Here is a 20,772-nt window from a genome sequence, read left to right as displayed (position 1 = left end):
TGTATGTATTTTTGTGTGGTCTACCTTACAATATAAAGCACCTCCAGGCGACTGTTGTTGTGATTTGGAGCTATATAAAAATGTTACCTTTGGCAATTTTTGTAGGTTTGATGAAGGGAATGGGAACAAATGATATATTTTTATGACAGGCTGCAAATAACAAATTGCATAAAGGTACAATTTAAAATTGGTTCTTTACTCAGATGTCAGTTGTGTAGGCAGAACACTGAATTAGGTGTCTTTTTTATGCTTGAATGAGTCATAAATCAGTGTTAAGCAGCTTAACAAAAGAGCGAGAGAGAAAATACATTCCTCTATAAAACGGTCAGGTACAAGGACTGGACTGAAAATGGGTGAAGAAGAAGCCAATGTACAAAAATAAACTACTGGTCAGAACTACATTTAAAAAAACAAAACAACCTACAAGTCTGTCTCTTTGGAAGGAAAATGTACTGAAACGAGTGGTGGCTCAAGACATTTACACAATATTGTAGATAAAAACTTTACAGCAAAAAATGGCACAATATGCTTGTGTCAAGATTACAACTGTATTATTCAAACATGTCTAATAATGAAGGACTTAAAAAAAGTGGATAACATAATCACAAAACCATCGCTGGAATTAAAAGGACAGAAAACCTGAAATGTGCACACGTTCAAATACACAAAAAACAGCTTCCCAGTGTCCTACATTCAAATTTGTCCCGTTACCATAGTGCAGCCATAGAATGAATGCGCTGCTTAAACTGCTGCCCACTGACAAAGCTATCACAGAACAGGTTGCATCTTAGAGTTTAAACCTTCCAACACATCATCCCTGAACTTTAAACTTTACACAAACAGCCAACAACTTTCAGTCATCATCATCACCAAACTTGATCTTCTTCCCCTGGAAGGCCAGGATTTGTCCTTGCTGCTCCTTCCTTCTCTTACTGGCCTCCCAGGATGGATGCAGTGCCTGCTGTGGTGCCCGATGTGAGAAGACACCTCCACCCCTGCGATCTTTTTGTCTCAGAACATCGCCTCTGCCTTGTCCCCTTCCTCTGCTAGCGGTAGCAAAGCCCTTATCCTCAGAATCGGGGTGTTTGCCATCGGGGTAGGGCTTGCTGTACTTAGACCCTGAACTTTTCTCCGGCTTCTGGAACTTGGGCTGTTTATTGAAATCTTTATTGTGTTTCCTAAATTTATCTCCACCTTTCCCTCTGCTAGCACCTCTACCCCCAGCTGCCTTGGTCCCAGCCAGAGAAGGACAGAAGAGAGACTCCAGCTTGGTCGTTTTTGATTTCAGCCTAGATTCAAGCTCATCGAGTTGATTCTCGAGCTTGTCCGAAGACACGTTCTCAGCAGAGTCCTTTCCTGCCTCAGCTCTCTTATCCGCCGCCATCTTCTCCATACTTTCGTCTTTTGGCTTTTTCTTTTTCTTCTTGAATTTGCTCACTTTTCCTACAAAGAAGCCGTCATCATCATCGCTCTCCTCCGACTGCGATGACTGCTTGTGGAACCGTTCCTCCGTGCTGTCATCAAAGTACTCTTTCTCTTCATCACCGAATGACTCTAAATCGCTCTCTTCCTCAGCTGGCTCAGCCTGGATAATGGGTTTCTCTTTTTTAACTGGAGGTTTATTTTTCACAATCTCCTTTATGTCACTAGTTTTTCCTGGTGCTGCTCTAACACTCTTAGGCTCCGTCTTTTTTTGTGCGTGAACATCAGAAGTTCCACCTTTCTCCATTTCTTCTCCGACTTCGGCAACAGCTCCATCTTCACTCTCTTTAAGACGTTCCTCCTCGCTGTTTTCCCTAAGCTCCTCTTTTCCCTCCTTTTTCTCTTGTAACTGCAGAGTCACCTTTCCTTCCACTGCCTTCCCTTGATTTTGCACTTTGTCCTTTCCTCCTCGCTTCCCGCTCTTCGTCCGCTCCTCTTTGAAGGCTTTTACAGCTGCTTTGATGTTCTCAATCTTCCTGCTGAATTGAGGGTGGGTGGCGATGCGAGCGATGGCCCGGTCAGATATGGTAGACTTGGGGTTCTTGCAAACCTGCTCAAAGCTGAGATTCTTCTGTAAGGCGGTCTTGGTCACCTGTAGATAAGTTGAAAAAAATATTTCAAAATGAAAAGATAAAGAATGAAATGGCTTGGAAGTCGTTGCAGAAATGATTTGCTGATAGGACAACAAGCCCACCTGATCGGGTACGAGGTTCTTCATGTCGTGGATCTCTTCCAGAAGTCTGGCGGCTCTCCTCTGATTCCTCTCCATCTCGGTCTCGTTCCCCTTCTTCTTCTTCAGCGTGCCAATCTGACGTGTCAGCTTCCTTATGATCAATGCCCTGACCCTCTTCACCTCCTTCCTCATCTTCACCACCTCGTTGTTGAGGTTCAGCACATCTGCCTCCTTTTTCTCCTCATCATGATCAGGTAAGGGATTCTTTTCCTGCTCCTTTTTTTCCTCATCTTCTTCCCTCTCACTTCCTTCTTCTTCCTCTTCTGTTTCTTCTTCATCTGTCTCTCCCTCCATCTCCTTCTCTTCGTCCTCAGCAGACGGCACCATTTTCTCCATTTTGTGCAGCATCATCTGTTGAAAAATAAATCCATATACTGCAATAAGAGCAAGAAGTGCAGCACTAGCAATGGTGCAAAAGAAAAAAGTCACGTGAGGGCGAAATGATCTTTTTTTACTCCCATATTAAGTAACCAGAATGCGAACGGTCATAAAAAATTCAAAGTGCAGTTCATTGATATTTGAGGTTATTTAATATAGAAAAAAATGTAATCATAAATATACATCAATTAGATTATTACATCCTCCAACAAACAGATGCATTCTCATAAACTTAGAATTAATGTATTAAAACCACAAAGGACCGGCTGCCTATTTGTGGAAGTCACCATGTTGTCTTGTCATGTTGAATACAGTGGCTGAGCTAAACTCTTGTCTTTTAAATTAGTGTCTGCACCTTCAGATGATATGAAACATCATTCCTATGTTTTATCATGTGAGAAGGAGTCGCCATTCACACACACATTCACACACTGGTGGAGGCAGCTACAGTTGTAGCCACAGCTGCCCTGGGGCAGACTGACAGAAGCGAGGCTGCCATCGGCCCTTCTGGCCAACACCAGTAGGCGGTAGGTGAAGTGTCTTGCCCAAGGACACAACGACCGAGACTGTCCGAGCCGGGGCTCGAACCGGCAACCTTCCGATTAACTCCCAGCCACGATCGCCCCGCAATCGTGGCTCAGATGCAGTTTTTATGTCCAAGTAACCACTGAAAGTACAGTAAGATTTTAGCTCATACATCAAAACAACTTTCCTCTGTGGCAGAGTGGCATGACGTCCCCCAAAGAAGGAGTTTGTTTCTGAAGTCCACCCCACACCAGAAATAAATAACATTAAATTAAATACACCGCATACTGCTTTACCGAAATTATCTCTTTTATGGAGCTTTTATCTAAACACAGATTGGAAACAACTTTTCTTACTACCGTTCTTCCGAGAAATCCAAAAAAATGTGCTTAAATACCCGGCGGACCCTTCCAAAACAAACGTGGTTGAACACGCATGGACGCGTTTCACCACAAAAGAATAGCAATAAATAGCTCGCTCTACTTAAAACACGATTAAACCTGGCAACAAATCCAAAAGAGCATCGCTGCAAAGTTTTACCGCGACACTTACCGTTCAAAAAGGACAATTAAGAGCGAAAACTGAGCAAATCGCTTGGGCTAGCTGGGAGCGGCCATGTTTCGCACGCCTCCGACAGCGGCGTGACGTCAGACGTCAGCGAGTCAACGCCGCCGTGTCGTGAAAAGGGGAGGGCCTTCCGCGGACTGTTTTTATTTATTTCTTTGTTTCATGTGCATAAAACAACAACAATGGTGGATAATTGAAGAAGTGTGAATATTAGGATGAGCGAATGACGTGTCCAGTCATAGTTACCAGGCCGATATCACAAGTGAATCAACAGGGGGATGATGAAGCGGCGCAATGCGGACTGCAGCAAACTCCGACGGCCGTTAAAACGGAACCGAATCACCGAGGGTATATATAGCAGGTACAAAAAGGGGGCCGGGGGGACGTTATTGTATAACAATGGCGCCTAGTTGCATATGTCAAGACAAGGCGGCCAGTCTCTGCTCATGTTCATATTGAAGCGTATTGACGCTTTGTTCTCGAGCTGAATGAACATGCCCGCTTATTGTCATAATTATAGGCCTAGTGTGGCATCGTTTACACGGCTAGGCAGTTAAATTCAAATTCGGGTTAAATGTAAAAGAATAATGCAAATTGCGTTCAGCGGTCAATCCGCTTGACAAAAAAAATCCCAAACAAAAACTAAACAAAACCGTGAAGTCGTGGGGGGGGAAATCCTGCTCGTGCTCGAGATGACAGCAGCAATGTCAGAGGCGCTCGTTTTGAAGTGGAACGGGTTCTTCTCACCTGTGCTTTGTCTGCCATACACCGGGGGCTAAATTTAAACACGTCAGTGGAAACCGTTAGCAGCAAACAAAACGAGTCCCCGGACCGGAAAAGCCACACACGATTCAAGCACGGCTCGCAATTTCAAAATAGCATGGCCTTTCCTATAGACTGATAGATGGCAGGCCAGAACAGCTGTGCAGCAAGCTAGCATGTCCAGACATGAAACTCTGTACATACTGTTTTGCCCCCAAAGGTGTTTGGATGGATTGTTCTGATCTTTTATTGATGGGAATAACTGTATGCGTCCGCGCTCTGTGCTTCACTGTTTTTTAGTGGTATTATTATGTTAATTTTTTCTCTGAAATTAAATATTTTTAGCTTTTATAGTGTGAAAGACAAATAAGCTCCATTTGTGTACAACTTTCCCACCTCTTTCATCAATTAAATTAATATAAGCATAAACGGAAGCTTTATGCTTTAAGTTTTTGTGGTCTTCTGCAGTAGACCTGAAAGTCACATGCTCACTCAAAAATGCAGTTTAGTGTTATTTGAGCTTCTGTTCTGTTCACACAAAATGCTGTGCAGCCCCATTATAAACTGAGAAGCCTGGTCAGCCTTGCTACAATGTTAGACACCCCAGGGACCAGGTGATCCTCAGATAATGAGCAAGCACTTGGTGATGATGGGGAGGAAGAACTCCCTCTTAAGACAAAGAGACCTTTGACAGAGCCAGGCTCAGGAAGGGGCAGCCACTAGGAACACTAACCCCCAAAATTGGCTGGGGACACTGTGGGAGAGAGAGACGAATGTCTGTGCCATGCAATAGTTTGGTATAAAACACGGAGTGCAGAGGAGAAGCATTCAGCCCCAGGAGCTTATAGCAGTATACCTAAGGGATAAGGATGGTTCAGGGAGCTTTTAGAACAACCGGATAACAAACTACCGAAGTCGAGCCCAGAAGTAACAAATGCACATACCAGTTTTTCAGCAGGAGGCAGGATTATTCCTACTTTTGCCTTCAATCCTAGAGCTAGCACTGCAGGTCGCACTGAAAACGTGGTTCCTATAAACATATTAGACTGTTGCATAAACCTGAGGCCCACATGACTGTCATTAAACTGTATCTAAATCCACAATAAGCCATCTTTAGTGGTTCTGCTTTATCTCCTTTTTTCATCTGTCCATTCACCTTCCTTTTTCCCCTGTGTTTTCCTCTGTCTCTTCTCCACAGCACGTTCCTGTACCTGAAGTTCCTGGTAGTGTGGGTGTTGGTCCTGCTGGCTGACTTTGTGCTCGAGTTCCGCTTTGAGTATCTGTGGCCTTTTTGGCTTTTCATTCGAAGTGTCTACGACTCCTTCAGATATCAGGGGCTGGTAAGAGCTTAGTTGTAATGACCCTGAACACACCGCTCCTTCCACTCAGTATAAATGCACGTTGGAAGATGAAACATCTAATATCTCCATCCTTTTCTCTCCCATGCGTTTTTAGGCATTCTCCGTCTTCTTTGTGTGTGTTGCGTTTACATCAGACATCATATGCCTTCTCTTCATCCCCGTCCAATGGCTGTTTTTTGCTGCCAGCACCTACGTATGGGTCCAGTATGTCTGGCACACAGGTTAGTCCAAGTTGGGGTTTTTTTCTTGCTATGTTTTTCCCTTCTGGCAGCCAAATGGCCACTTTCACCTCAAATACTCAGTGCGTAAGAAATTCAAAGCTGCCAAGTTTCTTCTCTGCTAACTTGATGTTTTTTTCCCCACGTCTCCTCCTTTCATGCAGAGAGAGGAGTCTGTCTACCCACTGTATCGCTGTGGATCCTGTTTGTGTACATCGAAGCTGCCATACGATTCAAAGATCTGAAGAACTTTCACGTAGACCTGTGTCGACCCTTTGCTGCTCACTGGTGAACATCAGTTTGTGATTTTTGCAACAATTTTCAATGTTCAGTAGTAAGAAATAAAATCATGACTTCCTTAATTTTTCTAATAATTGTACAAAGCACCGATTGTTTCCCCCCTACCTCCCAGTATCGGCTATCCAGTGGTGACTCTAGGCTTCGGCTTTAAGAGCTACGTTAGCTACAAGATGCGACTGAGGAAACAGAAGGAAGTGCAAAAGGAGAATGAGTTCTACATGCAGCTCCTACAGCAGGCGTTACCTCCAGAGCAGCAGATGCTGCAGAGACAAGAGCGGGAGGCAGAAGAGGGTAAGTCACAAAGACACATTAAAGGGGTTCTGTAATATTTTTCAACCATTTCTTTCATCTATATTCTGGTACTATTGTATGTTCTCATATTAAATAAGTGTTTCAAATAATAAAATGTGTATATATGGACGTAATCCCTGCTAGTCAGAAACTCGGGTTTCAGACAGGATGGAGAGCCATTCATTTCTTTCTTTATCCAAACAGTTTAACCACAGATAGTTTGCCACTGTGTCATGGGGCTAATGAAAAATGTGATCGCTAATTATTATTGAAGCTTTCACTTGAAGGCGTGCTTTCACCAATGCAGTTTAGAAAAAGTCTGCACACTGTTGTCTTCTATCACTTAGCTTTACTTAAGAACTAAGACCTCTAGATATGAGGCCATCTGGACTAACAAGTGTCTAATATACCATCAGAAGTATTGCGTGCCAGTCACATTGTGGTGATTAATGGCACGTCAGTCAGCATTTTCCCAAAGCTGGACGCACCGGCAGGCATCAGCATTAACTGTCCAGTTGTCATGAACAGCTCATTAAGTTGCAGCTGATTATAACACATACTTGTACAGGATGTCAGTTCAGGCTTCAGACACTGATTTCAATCTTTAGCAGAAGATGGCATTGACGCTTGTCATCGTGCTGCTTCTTGTTTTGTCCAGTGAATAATTCCAAATGTAGAAAGTGAGGCGTCGAGTACAGCACAGATCTCATACAGAGCGTTGAACCCAGTTTATTTTCCTTTTTTTCCCTTTAAAGCTACAAATGACAGAAACACTTCCCATGTAAGCAATGTAAGCTGAAAGAGTGAAGTCACTGTCATTTTACATCATTGGCCACAAACAGCTCACTTTGATCTTAAGCAGGCTGGATCAGACCAGTGAAACTGTGGTCAAAAAGTGGATAGTGGAAAAACAGCAACGTTTTTTAATCATTTAATTGTTTATGTTTTACTTAATTACTTTGGTGTAGTTTAAATGCCAATGACGGGGAGGGACGTTTGTTCTGGCTGATTCTGGCCCCCAGACCACATGTTTGACACCTCTGGCGTTATAAGCTGACTGTTCGTGTTAAGAATTTGTATAAAAACAGCTTGGAAAAAAAAAACTAAAGAATTTTTAAAAAGAGAATAAAGAAACAAGCAAATGTTCTGACTTTAACACTGCTACAAATGTTGAGCTGTTCATAAGCTCACATAGACGTAATCAGCCATCGCTGTATATGAACAAGGCTGGTATCCTGCTTGTGGATATGTTACCTTTTGGGCTTGAAGTGGGAAATAAACAAATGCAGTAACAGTTGCAGTTATTGATGTTAAAGGGGATGAAAGAGTTATAAGAAGAGAGTACTGTTTGGCTAACCCTATATATGTTTCACACTCCTTCTAAAGGCCTGTTGGTCAAGCTTTAACATCAGAGTTGGGTCATGGTCGGGGTAAGGATTTGGCATTCGGATGTGATAGTTGAAGCTGGTTGATCACATTCCTAGACTAGGTGATACAAGCAGACCTCAACTCGTCATGGGATGGGACGTACAGCATCATTTCACTACATGGTGTTATGTAAACTAGATGACTCAGTGCACACCTGTTTAACTTAACCTTTCAGTTTTCATCAGAAAATGCTGATGTGGCTACTAGTCATCGCTTTCTTAGAAATTCACAAGTTGGTAGTTTATGTTTTGAAATGATCTGTTACGCTTCAGATGCTCTGCTTTGCTTTCAAACCGCATACAAACCGAGATGCAGAACTAGACCCAGCTTTTTTTTTCTGCGGCTCGGCCCAGATTTTTAGAGTTCGTTTGACAGCGCATACACCTGCTGAGACAAACTGAACAAAACAGGAAATGCACCAGATTTGGTCCCCCCCCTAAACAGGTTAGGTCTGAAATCACTCTTTTCTGTTAATACAAAACAGGAAACCCAGCTGCTGCCACAAGGCTGTTTTTTATACACACATTATATATATATATATATATATATATATATATATATATATATATATATATATATATATATATATATATATATATATATATATATATATTATTTATTTATTTATTTTAGGGGTGCAACGATACACAAAATTCACGGTTCGGTTCGATACTTTGGTGTCACGGTTCGATATTTTTTTCGATACAAAAAAAAATGTTCATGCCTTTTTAATTTGTCATTTATTAAAATTATAAATATATATTTTAACACAAAAGTACAGTTTTTAAATTTAACCCTAACCCTTGTGCGTGTTGTTTTTTAGCTCGTCATATTGCAGCCACAGAAATTCTTTTGTCCATGAAACCATAAAGCTGCACTTTCTTTTTGCCTTATAGTCTGATTTGTCATAACTTCTCCGTTTTGTGGTAAGCTTTTCTTTGGCTGTCACTTCTTCACCCTGACCTGTCTTATTTGGCTCAGCAGAACTAAAATATATATCTGTCTGTGAAGGTTCTCAATCATCCAGGTCATCGTAGTGAAATATATATCCTGCCGCACTCACATAAGCTCAGCGATTCTCTGCGCGATCAACCTCTCACATGTTTAAGCTGCGGGAGATTTCACTTGTCATGTTTGCATAGTAAGCTAACAATTAATAAGACGATGTCAGAGGAATTGGTGCACAAATTATCATCACTCACAGATCAGTGCTGTCGCTCTCTATACACAGTTCGCGCGATTGCAAAGTGAAAGCAAAAAACAAGCGCAAATTCAAACAGGATTTCAATATGTCACATATTGACAGTGGCTCACCGATGCCAATGACATAATTACCCAGCTACATTTCTGAAAGAATGCAAAAGCATTGACATATATTTTTCCTTCCTACAATAGCCCGACAGGCAGGGCAGAGATAGCCCCGGGACGTCGGGCTAGCGATATTGCGAGCCCTGTATCTGATTGAGGAATCACTCATCTTTGGAAAAGAGAGTTTATTACAGAGAAATGTCTCTTTCCAAAATAAAAGCTATACTATCCGCTTCTTCTGGGCTATATTCTCAGCAGCATATTAAACATATCAGGTCTCCATAAGGAGAATCCTGTGCTAACAGCTGTCTAAATGACTCGGCTAAAGTTTGTAGCATGCATGCTTGTTGTTTTTGTCTTTGCACTAGGATGATGTCGGTGTAAATGTGCAGTCATATTCGTTGTGTTCCCACTAGTGCTTTCAGGTTAATCTCGTTGAAATAACCTTAATGCCGCAACAAGGCAAATCTCCGTTAACGAGCTACCCTATACAGAGGGGCGAGACGGCCAACATGTTAACGAGCTAACTGCGCTAACACACTAGCTCCCACCCATGTAATTGAGCATTGCATGGCACATCCAACATACTGTTTTACTTTAGTCCATGACTCGCTTACCTTCAGGGTCATACGTCACATGAAAACCAAAATAATTCCAAACGCCAGATCTGAATGAGGGTGGGGAGGTCCACTTCTGTCTTGCTAGCTTGCCCTGCGCTCTTCCTTCTGACCATGCTGTCTGTGTTGAGTGCTCAGTGAATCTGCGTTCGACTACTCCGCCTAGGCTGCACTCTCGAGCCTAGGCGGAGTAGTCAAATGCAGATTCACTGAGCGCTCAACACAGACAGCATCGTCAGAAGGAAAGTTGATAAAATAAATTACAAATTTTGTATTGTTCTTTTTTTTTTCTCCCCTTTGGTTTTCTTTCTTTCTCTCCCCCTCTTTCTTTCATTCTTTCCCCCTGTCCTATCCCACAGTCATGTCTGTCCCGTTTGCAACTGAAAATAAAATAAATTCATAATTATAATAAAGGTCAATCAAATGGACCAATATGATGATCCACTTAAAATAAATCCTCTTGGCATCTTTCTTGGCCTCAAGACAACAATTCTGATGGCTATAGATCCAAACGGGACACAAAAAAAAAAAAAAAATTTGAAAAAATTGAAAAAAAAAAAATTTGAAAAAAATTGTATTGTTCGATACATATGCGTACCGAACCGAAAGCACTGTATCGAACGGTTCAATATCGATACGAGTATCGTTGCACCCCTAATATATATATATATATATATATATATATATATATATATATATATATATATATATATATATATATATATATATATATATATATATATATATATATATATATATATATATATATATATATATATATCAGGGATTGCCAAGGTCATCACTCATTCTCTGTTTATGACCAAATATGAATCCAGTTTGCATTAGTATTTGCTTCAATTCATCTACTGTGTTTTTCTGTGTGTTCTAATGCTGTATTCAATTGCTTTCATCCAGCTGCCTTAGCTAAAGGAATCTCAGAGGTAGAGCCCACAGTGGTGTCCCAAAACGGAGCACCTCCTGGAAAGAAAAGCACTTCAGTACCGTTACCTGAGCTGGAGTACCGGGAAAAAGGGAAGGACACTTCTGCAAAAGAGGGCAAAAAACAGAACACAGTTGGAATCAATAACAACAGTATTATACACGCACTGGACTCCAAACTACAGGAGACGGAATATATTGAGAACTACGTTGGGGCAAAAAGACTGAACAACGACCTGGCAGGCGACAACACGCACGCCGACACCAACACGCACACTTCTTCTAAAGAGGAAATTGGGGGGATGGGGAAGAACTACAAAAATGCCAGCGGAGGAGGCGGAGGCAGCAACTTGTCACCTCGGAATCACAGTTCTGCCAACGGCAGCGTGCCGCCAGGTTCCTCAGCTAATAAGAATGAGAAGAAGCAGAAGGGAGCAGGGAAGGGGCAGAAGGATCCGGTGGAGAACTGCATCCCCAATAACCAGCTGGGAAAGCCAGATGCTCTAGTGCGGTAAGACACCCCCGTTATCATTTTCCGACATCCATTTTTTTACTTGGATACTTTGAGGGACACTCACTACTTGCCACGTTTCCTTTTGTCTGTCTCTGCTGGATAGCCAGCTTAGTCATATTTCAACACTGAAGCTGCTAAAACAACACTAGCATTATGTACTATATTAGAACAACTCTACACTGAAACTGATTCTTTTAGGAAATGTGTTTGCTAATATTGCCGTGTCCCTTCCCAAAGACTGGAGCAGGATGTGAAGCGTCTGAAGGCAGATCTTCAGGCCAACAGGCAGCTGGAGTCGGAGCTGCGGAGTCAGCTTTCCTCTCTGAGCAGCCAGGATCGTAGCCTGCGCTCCGAACTGAGCCAGCTGCGCCAGGACAACGAGCTGCTACAGAACAAGTGAGTGCATGTACACTTAATTGTCATGACCACTACAGTCAAAAGAAAAGATCAGTATTTCCAACTGAAGTGATTCATATTTGACTGTATTACTCTGTTTTCGGACCTCCCCAATCTTCCATATGCATATATGGAAAGCCAGAAGAGGCAGCAGCAAGCCGCTAGCACAGAACAAAGCAGGAAAGACAACAGATATAATATTGATTATCTAAGAATGTCAAACTCATTTTAAACTGTGAGCAACAGCCCGATTTGAGCGGGGCAGACCAGTGAAACACCCCTCTCTATCAACATAAAGATATTTAACGGTACACCTAATCCCTGCAATAGCTTGGTATTAGAAAAAGAAATGCAAGTGAAAGAAATATTCTGCCACAACTTTTTTTATTTCTTACACATAAATGATAAGAAATACAGAAATTGTTCTGGTAGCTTATTATAAAACAGAAAGTTGTTTTATTTTTTCTTCTTATTTTTATTGCTTCGAACCTGTTGTTAAAAACAAAACAAAACACAAACAAACAGAAATTTCTATATCGGTTAAAAAAAACAGGATGTCTGTTGTTATTGTCATTGTTATTATTATTGTTATCATTGTTTATTTGTTACTTTGATGTAAATACAATAGGCTGTGGAGGAGGTCTTTATCTTTAGGAAAAGCTGTAAAATGTAAAATACAGTTTGAAGTTCAAAACTTATGCCCTCCTTAATATTTTGGAAACATGTCTAGTGGGCCGGTTGGGAGTCGTTGCCAGGCCCAATTTTGGCCCCTAGATCTTATGTTTGACACCCATAATGAAAGATATAACATGAAAGGAGAAGCTGGGGTGGAGGTGGTTTGTAAAGTGGTTTGCAGATAAGATATTTTGGGGAAGGCAGTTTGGGTTAGTGATATAACCTCAAGGATAATTGTATATTAAGGAAATCTGTCCTAATGATATTTACAATGATATAGAAAAACACATTTTATTCTTGATCACAGCTTGCACGCTGTTGCATTTATTTATTAGTGCAAGAAAAAGTATGGGGAATTTCCATCCTTCTATTCCAAGGAGTTACTGTCATTGATGATGCACTAATCTGATCTAATCTTAAGTGTGAATCTATTGCCACAAGGTGCCAGTAGCAGCATTAAAATTCATTAGTAGTATAGCGCATTATATATAGCATAGTGACACAGCATCAGATAAATGTAAACACAAAAGTAGCCTTGTAGTGTTTTCACTGGAGTTGAGCTGATCTGCCTGGACTGCGGCTGGATTTTTGTAGCCTGCCTGCTAACACTGTGTGATTTGCATTTTTTTTGTTTTTGTCTGGTTTTTTTTCTTCACAGTTTTTCAGATTCAAGTTTCTAAAGTTGTGTTCCACTGAAGAGAGGCAGATTAGTGCCATTTGTTCCCATAATGCGACTGTAGGAGTGTAGATTTGTCTTTAGGACCTCAGTGTACATTTATTTTAAACTTCATGGCCCAAGATCAGAGCAGTGAACATGCATCATTTTGCACTAATGTTCAAGTTTGGTTCATCTGTTCAGCTCGTTTCCAGTTCTATATTTTTATTCATAGGAACTGTAGAGAAATTTGCATGAGTCACAGTTTAAAATAATCCCCGTTTATCTTCTACTGGGCATTGGTGCAGCTCTTTAGTTCATCCACTGTTTAAAACGAGCTGTTTGAGCTTCTCCCTGTTTAAGGCCACACTCCTTTTAAACCAACAGAAACTGAGTACTTTAAGTTATTGGTGCTGGAGGTGGTTGTGCAAGCCACAGAGTCATGGAATGTATTTTCACAAGTGCTTTTTGCATTTTGGCTTCGTGTGTCGTTCATCTGAGATTGTATTTACCTCAAATTTAAGACCTGCCAAGGACCAGGTGATTATTTTTTTTTTTTTAATGTGGTAATATGTACAACTTTATAATTCTAAATAAGGTGTACTTTCATTTTTTAACATTACCATATAATACTTTTCAGAACGGACTGCCCCGTGCATGAGGCTGCACGGTGCTAATGCGTTAACGAGCTAACGTGTTGACGGCGTGCAGCCCCACGCACAGGTGATCTGCGTTAACTCGCTAACGGAGGCTATGTCCACACTAGCCCGGATAGATTTGAAAACGCTTTGCGTCCACACGAGCATTTTCAGTCGTTTCACAGAGTTGTGTGTCCACATTGAAACGGGCGAAAACGCTTACGTTCCAGTTCTGTGCATGTGTGAAAGGCAAGACGCTTCGACCTGCCTCATTTCTGTCTGTCGTTTATTTACTTTCCGGCTCGTTGAAACATCACCGCAAAATGTCGATGAAAAGCGCCAAGTTTTTTAAATGGACTAATAATGAGGTGGAGTTGTTGCTGCGAGTAACACAAAAGTACAAAGTTGCAAAAGCGAGTGAGAATTAAAGAATTTGAAGAAAAGCTATCTGGAGCATGTACAAACTGATATTAATCTTTAATGCGCTGTCAAAATTGAGAGCAAACAAAACAATTGCTGTGTAATGCCCTCCGCTATCTTTGTTTAATTGGTCACATGACTGCATCACATGACTAAAATGTGTCATCGTTTTAGAAAGTCTCCTTTTCGCTGTCCACACTGCCATGAAAGCACTGTTTTCAAATGTGAGCGTTTTCGAAACGCTGCGTTTTCCATCAGCGAAAACAGCATCTCACTGTGGACGGGAGGCCAAAACGGAGAGAAAACGATGCGAAAACGCATTAGTGTGGACTTAGCCGGAGATTTTCCGCGTTAATGCGGTTATGGCGTTAACGTCATTTTAACAATATTAACGCTGACAGCACTAATTTATATAGCACAAAGTCACAACAAAAGTCGCCTTAAGGGTCTTATATTGTAAGGTAAAGACACCAAAGTAATACAGAGAAAATTCCAGCAATCTGACGACCACCTATGAACAAGCACTTGGAGACAGTGGGAAGGAAAAACTAAATTTTTAACTGGAAGAAGCCGCTGGCAGAACCAGGCTCAGGGATGGGAAGCGAGGGAGACCGGACCTAATAGAGATCAATAATAATAATGAATGATTAAATGTAGCGTGGTTTAAAAATACATAGAGAGTGAAAAGAGGTTAATGAAGAGGAAACGTGGATCAAAGGAAGCCTTCAGGAGCCTGGGCCTATAACATCTAAATAAATACACCAAATATTCTCAATGATTTCATTGTTGACTATTTTTTCCTGTGTCCTCCAGGCTCCACAGTGCTGTCCAGGCCAAGCAGAAGGATAAGCAGACCATCTCCCAGCTGGAAAAGAGACTAAAGGCTGAGCAGGAGGCTCGGGCTCTGGTTGAGAAACAGCTGGCTGAGGAAAGGAAGAGGAAGAAGATGGAAGAGGCCACTGCCGCCAGAGCTGTAGCTCTTGCAGCTGCAACCAGGTACAAGCCCTCACTATTTTTGTCTTTTGACTCTTAGCTGTTTTGTTTTGGGGCATTTTCAGCTCCTAAAAAGTTTTTCTTTTCCTCCTCTGCCCAACAGAGTGGAGTCGACCGATTCGCTCCGCGGTCGTATCAGAGAGCTGGAGACAGAGTGTAAGAAGCTCAGCATGGATATGAAACTCGCAGAGGAGCAGATTAGAGACCTGGAGGGCAAATGTCAGGTGAGCCTGAGAAGCAGAGTCTTTCCTTTATTATAACTGCGCCTTGTTCTTGTCAGTGTTTGCATACCAGGTTTAAATTGATTGGAAAGTACATTATTTAATTGCTCCGAATATAAATGCAGTTAACGGGCTGCTGCAGGACTCCAGCATATTTTTCCCCTGTTCTAAATGCTTAGTGTAAGTAACTGTTATTTTATAGCATAATAATGTTGTCTCACTTTCCTTTTCTGTTTCTCTCACTCCTGCCTCACAAAGGAGCTGCGCAAGTATAAAGAGAACGAGAAGGACACCGAGGTGTTGATGTCAGCGCTGTCCGCCATGCAGGAGAAGACCCAACACCTGGAGAACAGCCTCAGCGCCGAGACCAGGATCAAACTGGACCTCTTCTCTGCACTGGGGGATGCCAAGAGGCAGCTGGAGATAGCACAAGGTAAACTGCTGCTGTAGGAATCCAGTCATTTGCTCCTGAATTTCTAGTTCTCCCTTTGATTGAAGCACTTGCCTGCTCACAAGAACTGTGTCATCTGTAATAGAGAGGATGAAATTCTAACACAATGACTAAAGGGCTCTTGAAGAGGATATTAGAAATGAGGAAATATTTTTATGAGACGTGTCTTTTCAGCAGTTGAGATGCTCTTTCTGCTGCTGAAACTGCAGTGCTAGGGGCGCAGCAATTCTAAACTTGTTCCATAATCTTTTGTAACCTAATGGCTCGACAAACCTCCGTCTGTCTCTGGGAGCAAAATTGATAAACGACAGCCGCTACAGCAACACCATAAATCCCCAGCTACACGAGTGTAAGGAAGCGTTTGAGGTCTTGCTTTCAGCATCACAGCATGGCTTTTTTCCTAGTTTTATCTAGTGATTACTTCTTACTTCAGTGATTGCAGTGAGGATCATGTCTTCGCTTTGTTTCATTTGTGTAAACACAGAAGCAGCAAAGCAACGAATTTCAATTACATTTTGCCTCAAGGCACTTTATGTTTTAAGGTAAATACTCTAAAATAATAATGATGAAATTCCCAACAATTGGACAACCCCCTTATCAGCAAACACTTAGAGACAGAAGGAAGGAAAAACTCCCTTTTAACAGGAAGAGAAGCAGACTAAGAAGGTGAATCGACTGGTTAGCTGGGCCTTTCTGTGTCGAGTTTGCATATTCTCCCAAATTCAAAATGCTGGTTTAATTGGTGACACTACATTTGCCATAGCTGTGACTGTGTCTGTCTATATTTGTGTGTTTGGATGGGTCCATCTCAGACACAGGCCCCACCCACCTGTTATTAAAACTTCCTGTTTTCAAGCACAAGTAATCTGAAGACGTCTCATAGAGAGTGGGAAGAAAGCTAAAACATGCCATACCAAGACTGGTTTAAAATGAATAAGATGAATGATAATTATTTTAAACTATGAGGGTCAAGTGTGTCAATACTTTTTTTTAAACAGTAATTGATCATGTTGATGGTGTTTTTATTGAACACAATGCTGTAATTCATTACACCTCATGTGAGAGTGTGGTTGTCAAGTGCTGACTTAATCTCAGTAAACTGCAGTTAGATTTTAATGAAAGAAGGCAAAGCCCAGGTGAAACTAATCACCTTTAAAATATGTTATTAATTCCACCTGTGCTTGACACCATATCTTCTTCTTCCTACTAGCTTTTATATTCTTTGACTTGGTGAATTACGGCATTTTTAGCTAGCTATTACGGCCCTTGGTTGCATAGTGTGGGACTAGCTACTCTCCTTATGGTGGCTGTGGTTTCCAGATTTGAATGACATTACTACAGGCTAAAAGCAGGTCTTCAGCAATGTTACTGAAAAACAGTAGATAAGTTAGGAAGCCACTGAAAAATTACCCTGAAATCATGTTGCAAACTGCATGAAAGCCATGGACTGTTAATATTTTTGTTGCCCCTCATGTTTAAAACCAAAACCAACACACAAAAAAATTGTACAGTGTGTCTTTGTTTTGACTTCCCCCCCCCCCCCCCCTCACCCCCCACAGGGTTCTTCCTGGTAAAATGTAGTTCTTCCTTCCCATTGTCACCAAATGCTCACTCATAGGGGGGTCATTTGATTGTTGAAGTTTTGTCTGTATTATTGTAGGATATTTACCTTACAATATAAAGCACCTTGAGGCGACTGTTGTGCTTTTCTTGGAATATAAGTAAAACTGAATTAAAAAGAAGGTGGCTTTAATATAACTGGGAAACTGGTCTTGTGAAACATCACTGCCTACCTAATAATGAGATGAGAACAGGAAGATGAGAGAAATTCATCTAAACTCATGATTTGTTCTTTTATTTTATTGTAGTTTAGTTTTTTTCTTTTGGTCACGTTTATAAAGTTGATCCCGTCCCTTTAATATTTCGGGCTGTATTAGCCCAGAAGGAAGTCAGAAATGAGGCTTTGCTATGAGAGCACACCTAAGGCTGTTTGATGTTCGGTCTGTCCGCCCCTCTGCTGTTTGTAATACTGTGAAATGAACGTTGTGTTTTTCCCACTCATCTCATCCCATCCAGGTCAGATCCACCAGAGGGAGCAGGAGATTGCAGAGCTGAAGCAGAAGATAGCAGAGGTGATGGCAGTGATGCCCAGCCTGTCCTACTCGTCAGATGGCAGCAACCTGAGCCCCGTGACCCCGCACTACTCCTCCAAGTTCATGGACAATAGTCCCTCCTCCCTGGACCCCAACGCCTCAGTTTACCAGCCCCTTAAAAAGTGACTCTGACATCCACGTTTGTCAGACGGGACTTTTCCTTTATTTTGATCTCAGTTCTGGTTTCGGGTTATTTTACATTATTTTCAAGCTTACAAAGCCCCGGAAAGTTTTTGCACTTTCAACACGCACACACAGACACACACAGCCCCTCCATACATCTGGGTATTCGCTCTGGGTGTTTTTTATTTGGGTTTTTTGTCCTATTTATTTTAGGGGGGGGTTGAATTTTGCTTGTTTGTTCATTTTGGGTTGTTTTTAGTTTTGAGGGTGTGTTGTTTTTTTTGGATTTAGCCATCAGACAGCGCGATCTGTTTGAAGGTTGGAGAAAGGAACAAACATTGTTTGGCCAAATGTACTGAAGAGCCATCATGCATCGCTTCGTGTCAGTCTTCTTTTAGTGTAAAGCATGAACCTCCCTCACAGGCATATATTTCTTTCTCTCTCTCTCTTTGTCGTCTGGATTAAACTGACAGACAGGCTTTTAGTTTAAGAAGAATTAGCTTCTTTTTTTTCTTTCCATGATGGTTTGTAGATGACAGAAGGCATACTTTCAGTGCAGATGTGAATTCGAAGCTCACCTGTAAAGTAAAGCCCTGTGAGAGATACATGAATGTAATACTGTTCATGTTTTGATATCAGCATTAACATAAATCAGTGATTGTTTGTTTCGGGTTTTTTGTAATATTTCAGTTCAGTCACGCCGATGTACATTTCTTCTGATTTAGTGATACTGAACAGATGATCATTTGCTGTGTTTCCCGGATACACTTTTAGTCTCTCAATGCTGGAATAGCGGTTTCTCCAGGATTATCAGTAAGTGGATGAAGCAGATGTAGACTACTACTCCTTGATTGGACGTGGCACTGCCGAAAAAAAGAAAAATGTTCCATCAACATTCAGTTGTTTGCTGCAGACACCTCTCTTCTTCTTCTCCCTTCTGGACCAAATTAGAACCGGTTAAGGCCATATCATTCGCTGGATTTAATGATGTCGAGGTAACCACCCCGCCCCTCCCGTTACCTTTATTTGGGGATCTCACAGTGCCTTGCAGTTTCTCTTTTTAAAAAAAAATGCAGAAAATACATACTTTGCAATCCTGGGATTTAAACGCTTCAAACCTGTTTTCTCTCTCTTTATCCTGTTCATCCACTCACACGCGTTCATCAGTATTCAAAAGCTAAACCGATTACGTGTCATATCGCAGCTAATTGACCAGCTGCGAATTTAAAGGGAAAGCCTAACTCTGGTACATTGTACGCATTGTTTCACGGTGACACAGTCTTGGTATGCCAAACACCAAACCAAACTGATTGTCTTGCCCTCTTGCCGGCATTTTGTTGTTTACAGCGATGTACATTGACTTATCGAGGAATGTTTTCTTTCTTTCGTTTGGGTTCTTAAGTGCCAAGTGTTGCCATTCTGTTTCCATCCATACTTTGATTGATGTAGCTAGCATAATGTTTGCAGGAAAAAAAAAAAGAGTGCTGTTATGTTTTTGTTTTGTTTTGTTTTTCGGTTTTGTTTTGTTTTTTTGTCAGTAGAACATATTCGGATAGTGTTGTGTTTACAAAAGGTTCTGGGCCGATCATGATGAAGCAGCAGAAGCAGATGGTCAGTCGGACTGCTCGTGTTATTCGCACATTTATTTATTTGTGACAGCCTTTTTTTTTTCCCTTCTTTTTTAAATTGAGTGACACTTCTTTGATATTTCCCATCACGATCAGTTGGTTTCCAGTGTTTTCTAACCAGGAAGGATTGTGTGAATGTGTCGTGTTGGGAAGAGGTTACCCCTGAACCATTTGACCATGTTGTGATGTCATGTTGCCTACCTGGGGGGGAAAAAAAAAAAAAGAAAGAAAAAAAAAAAAGTATTGTTTGTGGATCGCTCTGGCGTTGTGAATTCAGTTCTCAAGTTGCTTTTACAAGTTTGTGTAGAAGGAAGAGAAGGTTTTAAAAAGTGCTTTGTTTTATCTTTTTATTGCTCCACCATGTTTTTGTTTTCTTTACTCAAAGTGATGGTGGCTGTGTCACACTTTTCACTTTGGTCATCACTATTAAAGAAAGTCTTGCTGGTGGCAACGCAAAGCTGTTGAGTCTGTGTACGTGTCATGTTCTGTGTGTGGACTTTCACAGGCCTTTTACATAAAACTTATCACAACATGGGGACAGTGTGATCTGCAGAATTTGCAGAGTAAACAAGAAAACGTACCAGTCAATATTCTCAAGGAAAATATCGAAACTTGTGAGACTTGTAATTTGTATGTGCTGTTTTCTATTCACACTCATTTAAAGCAGTAGCTTGAGCTTGCTGACACCTCCCAAACCTTTAATCTGGGTTTATTTGTTTTGTTCATGTTGTTATGTCTGAACTTAGACAAAAAACACATGCCCTATAATTCAATGGTGATTTCAGGTGCTATTTGTAAATGCCTACTCTGTTTTTTTTTTTTTTTGGTTTGTTTGTTTTTGTCTCCCCCCCCCCTCCCATGTAACCTGATATAAGCTTCATTCACTCATAAGGTAGACCAGGGGGGTCAAACATAAGGCCCAGAATTAGGCAAAGACTCCAATTCAGCCCTGCTGCACAGCTTTGGAAAATGCGAAGGAGGTTATTCATGGTACTC

General features: G+C 41.3%; 2 protein-coding genes across 3 annotated transcripts; one reads left to right on the top strand and one right to left on the bottom strand.

The window, feature by feature from the left end:
- Positions 1 to 175: 175 nt before the first annotated feature.
- Positions 176 to 4,624, bottom strand: srfbp1 (serum response factor binding protein 1). 2 transcript variants are annotated; one of them, XM_026156195.2, is made up of 3 exons: positions 4,433 to 4,624; positions 2,177 to 2,566; positions 176 to 2,074 (listed from the first exon to the last, which is right to left on the bottom strand). In XM_026156195.2, exons 1-3 carry the CDS (start codon positions 4,448 to 4,450, stop codon positions 854 to 856), a joined length of 1,629 nt encoding a protein of 542 aa, XP_026011980.1. In that variant the 5' UTR covers positions 4,451 to 4,624; the 3' UTR covers positions 176 to 853. The 2 variants fall into 2 exon arrangements, with proteins under 2 accessions (XP_026011980.1, XP_026011981.1); XM_026156196.2 differs by lacking the exon at positions 4,433 to 4,624 and adding an exon at positions 3,671 to 3,809.
- On the top strand, positions 3,905 to 20,241 carry LOC113014566 (macoilin-1-like). Its single transcript, XM_026156194.2, has 11 exons — positions 3,905 to 4,046; positions 5,646 to 5,787; positions 5,903 to 6,029; positions 6,191 to 6,314; positions 6,439 to 6,617; positions 10,886 to 11,420; positions 11,661 to 11,819; positions 15,021 to 15,203; positions 15,304 to 15,424; positions 15,680 to 15,854; positions 17,949 to 20,241. Exons 1-11 carry the CDS (start codon positions 3,964 to 3,966, stop codon positions 18,149 to 18,151), a joined length of 2,031 nt encoding a protein of 676 aa, XP_026011979.1. The 5' UTR covers positions 3,905 to 3,963; the 3' UTR covers positions 18,152 to 20,241.
- The last annotated feature ends 531 nt before the right edge of the window (positions 20,242 to 20,772 follow it).

Source organism: Astatotilapia calliptera, chromosome 22 (assembly GCF_964374335.1).
Source record: "Astatotilapia calliptera chromosome 22, fAstCal68.1, whole genome shotgun sequence".
NCBI lineage: Eukaryota > Metazoa > Chordata > Actinopteri > Cichliformes > Cichlidae > Astatotilapia > Astatotilapia calliptera.
Note: the sequence above shows the minus strand (reverse complement) of the source record. Positions and strands in the feature narration are given on the sequence as shown.

Bases quoted from the DNA above. Each gene is read 5' to 3' on its own strand.
- LOC113014566 (XM_026156194.2), top strand. From the start codon at position 3,964: ATGATGAAGCGGCGCAATGCGGACTGCAGCAAACTCCGACGGCCGTTA. The intron at 15,425-15,679 runs GTGAGCCTGAGA...TGCCTCACAAAG, and splicing joins ACCTGGAGGGCAAATGTCAG to GAGCTGCGCAAGTATAAAGA. The intron at 15,855-17,948 runs GTAAACTGCTGC...CATCCCATCCAG, and splicing joins GCAGCTGGAGATAGCACAAG to GTCAGATCCACCAGAGGGAG.
- srfbp1 (XM_026156195.2), bottom strand. The intron at 2,075-2,176 runs GTGGGCTTGTTG...ACTTATCTACAG, and splicing joins AGAACCTCGTACCCGATCAG to GTGACCAAGACCGCCTTACA.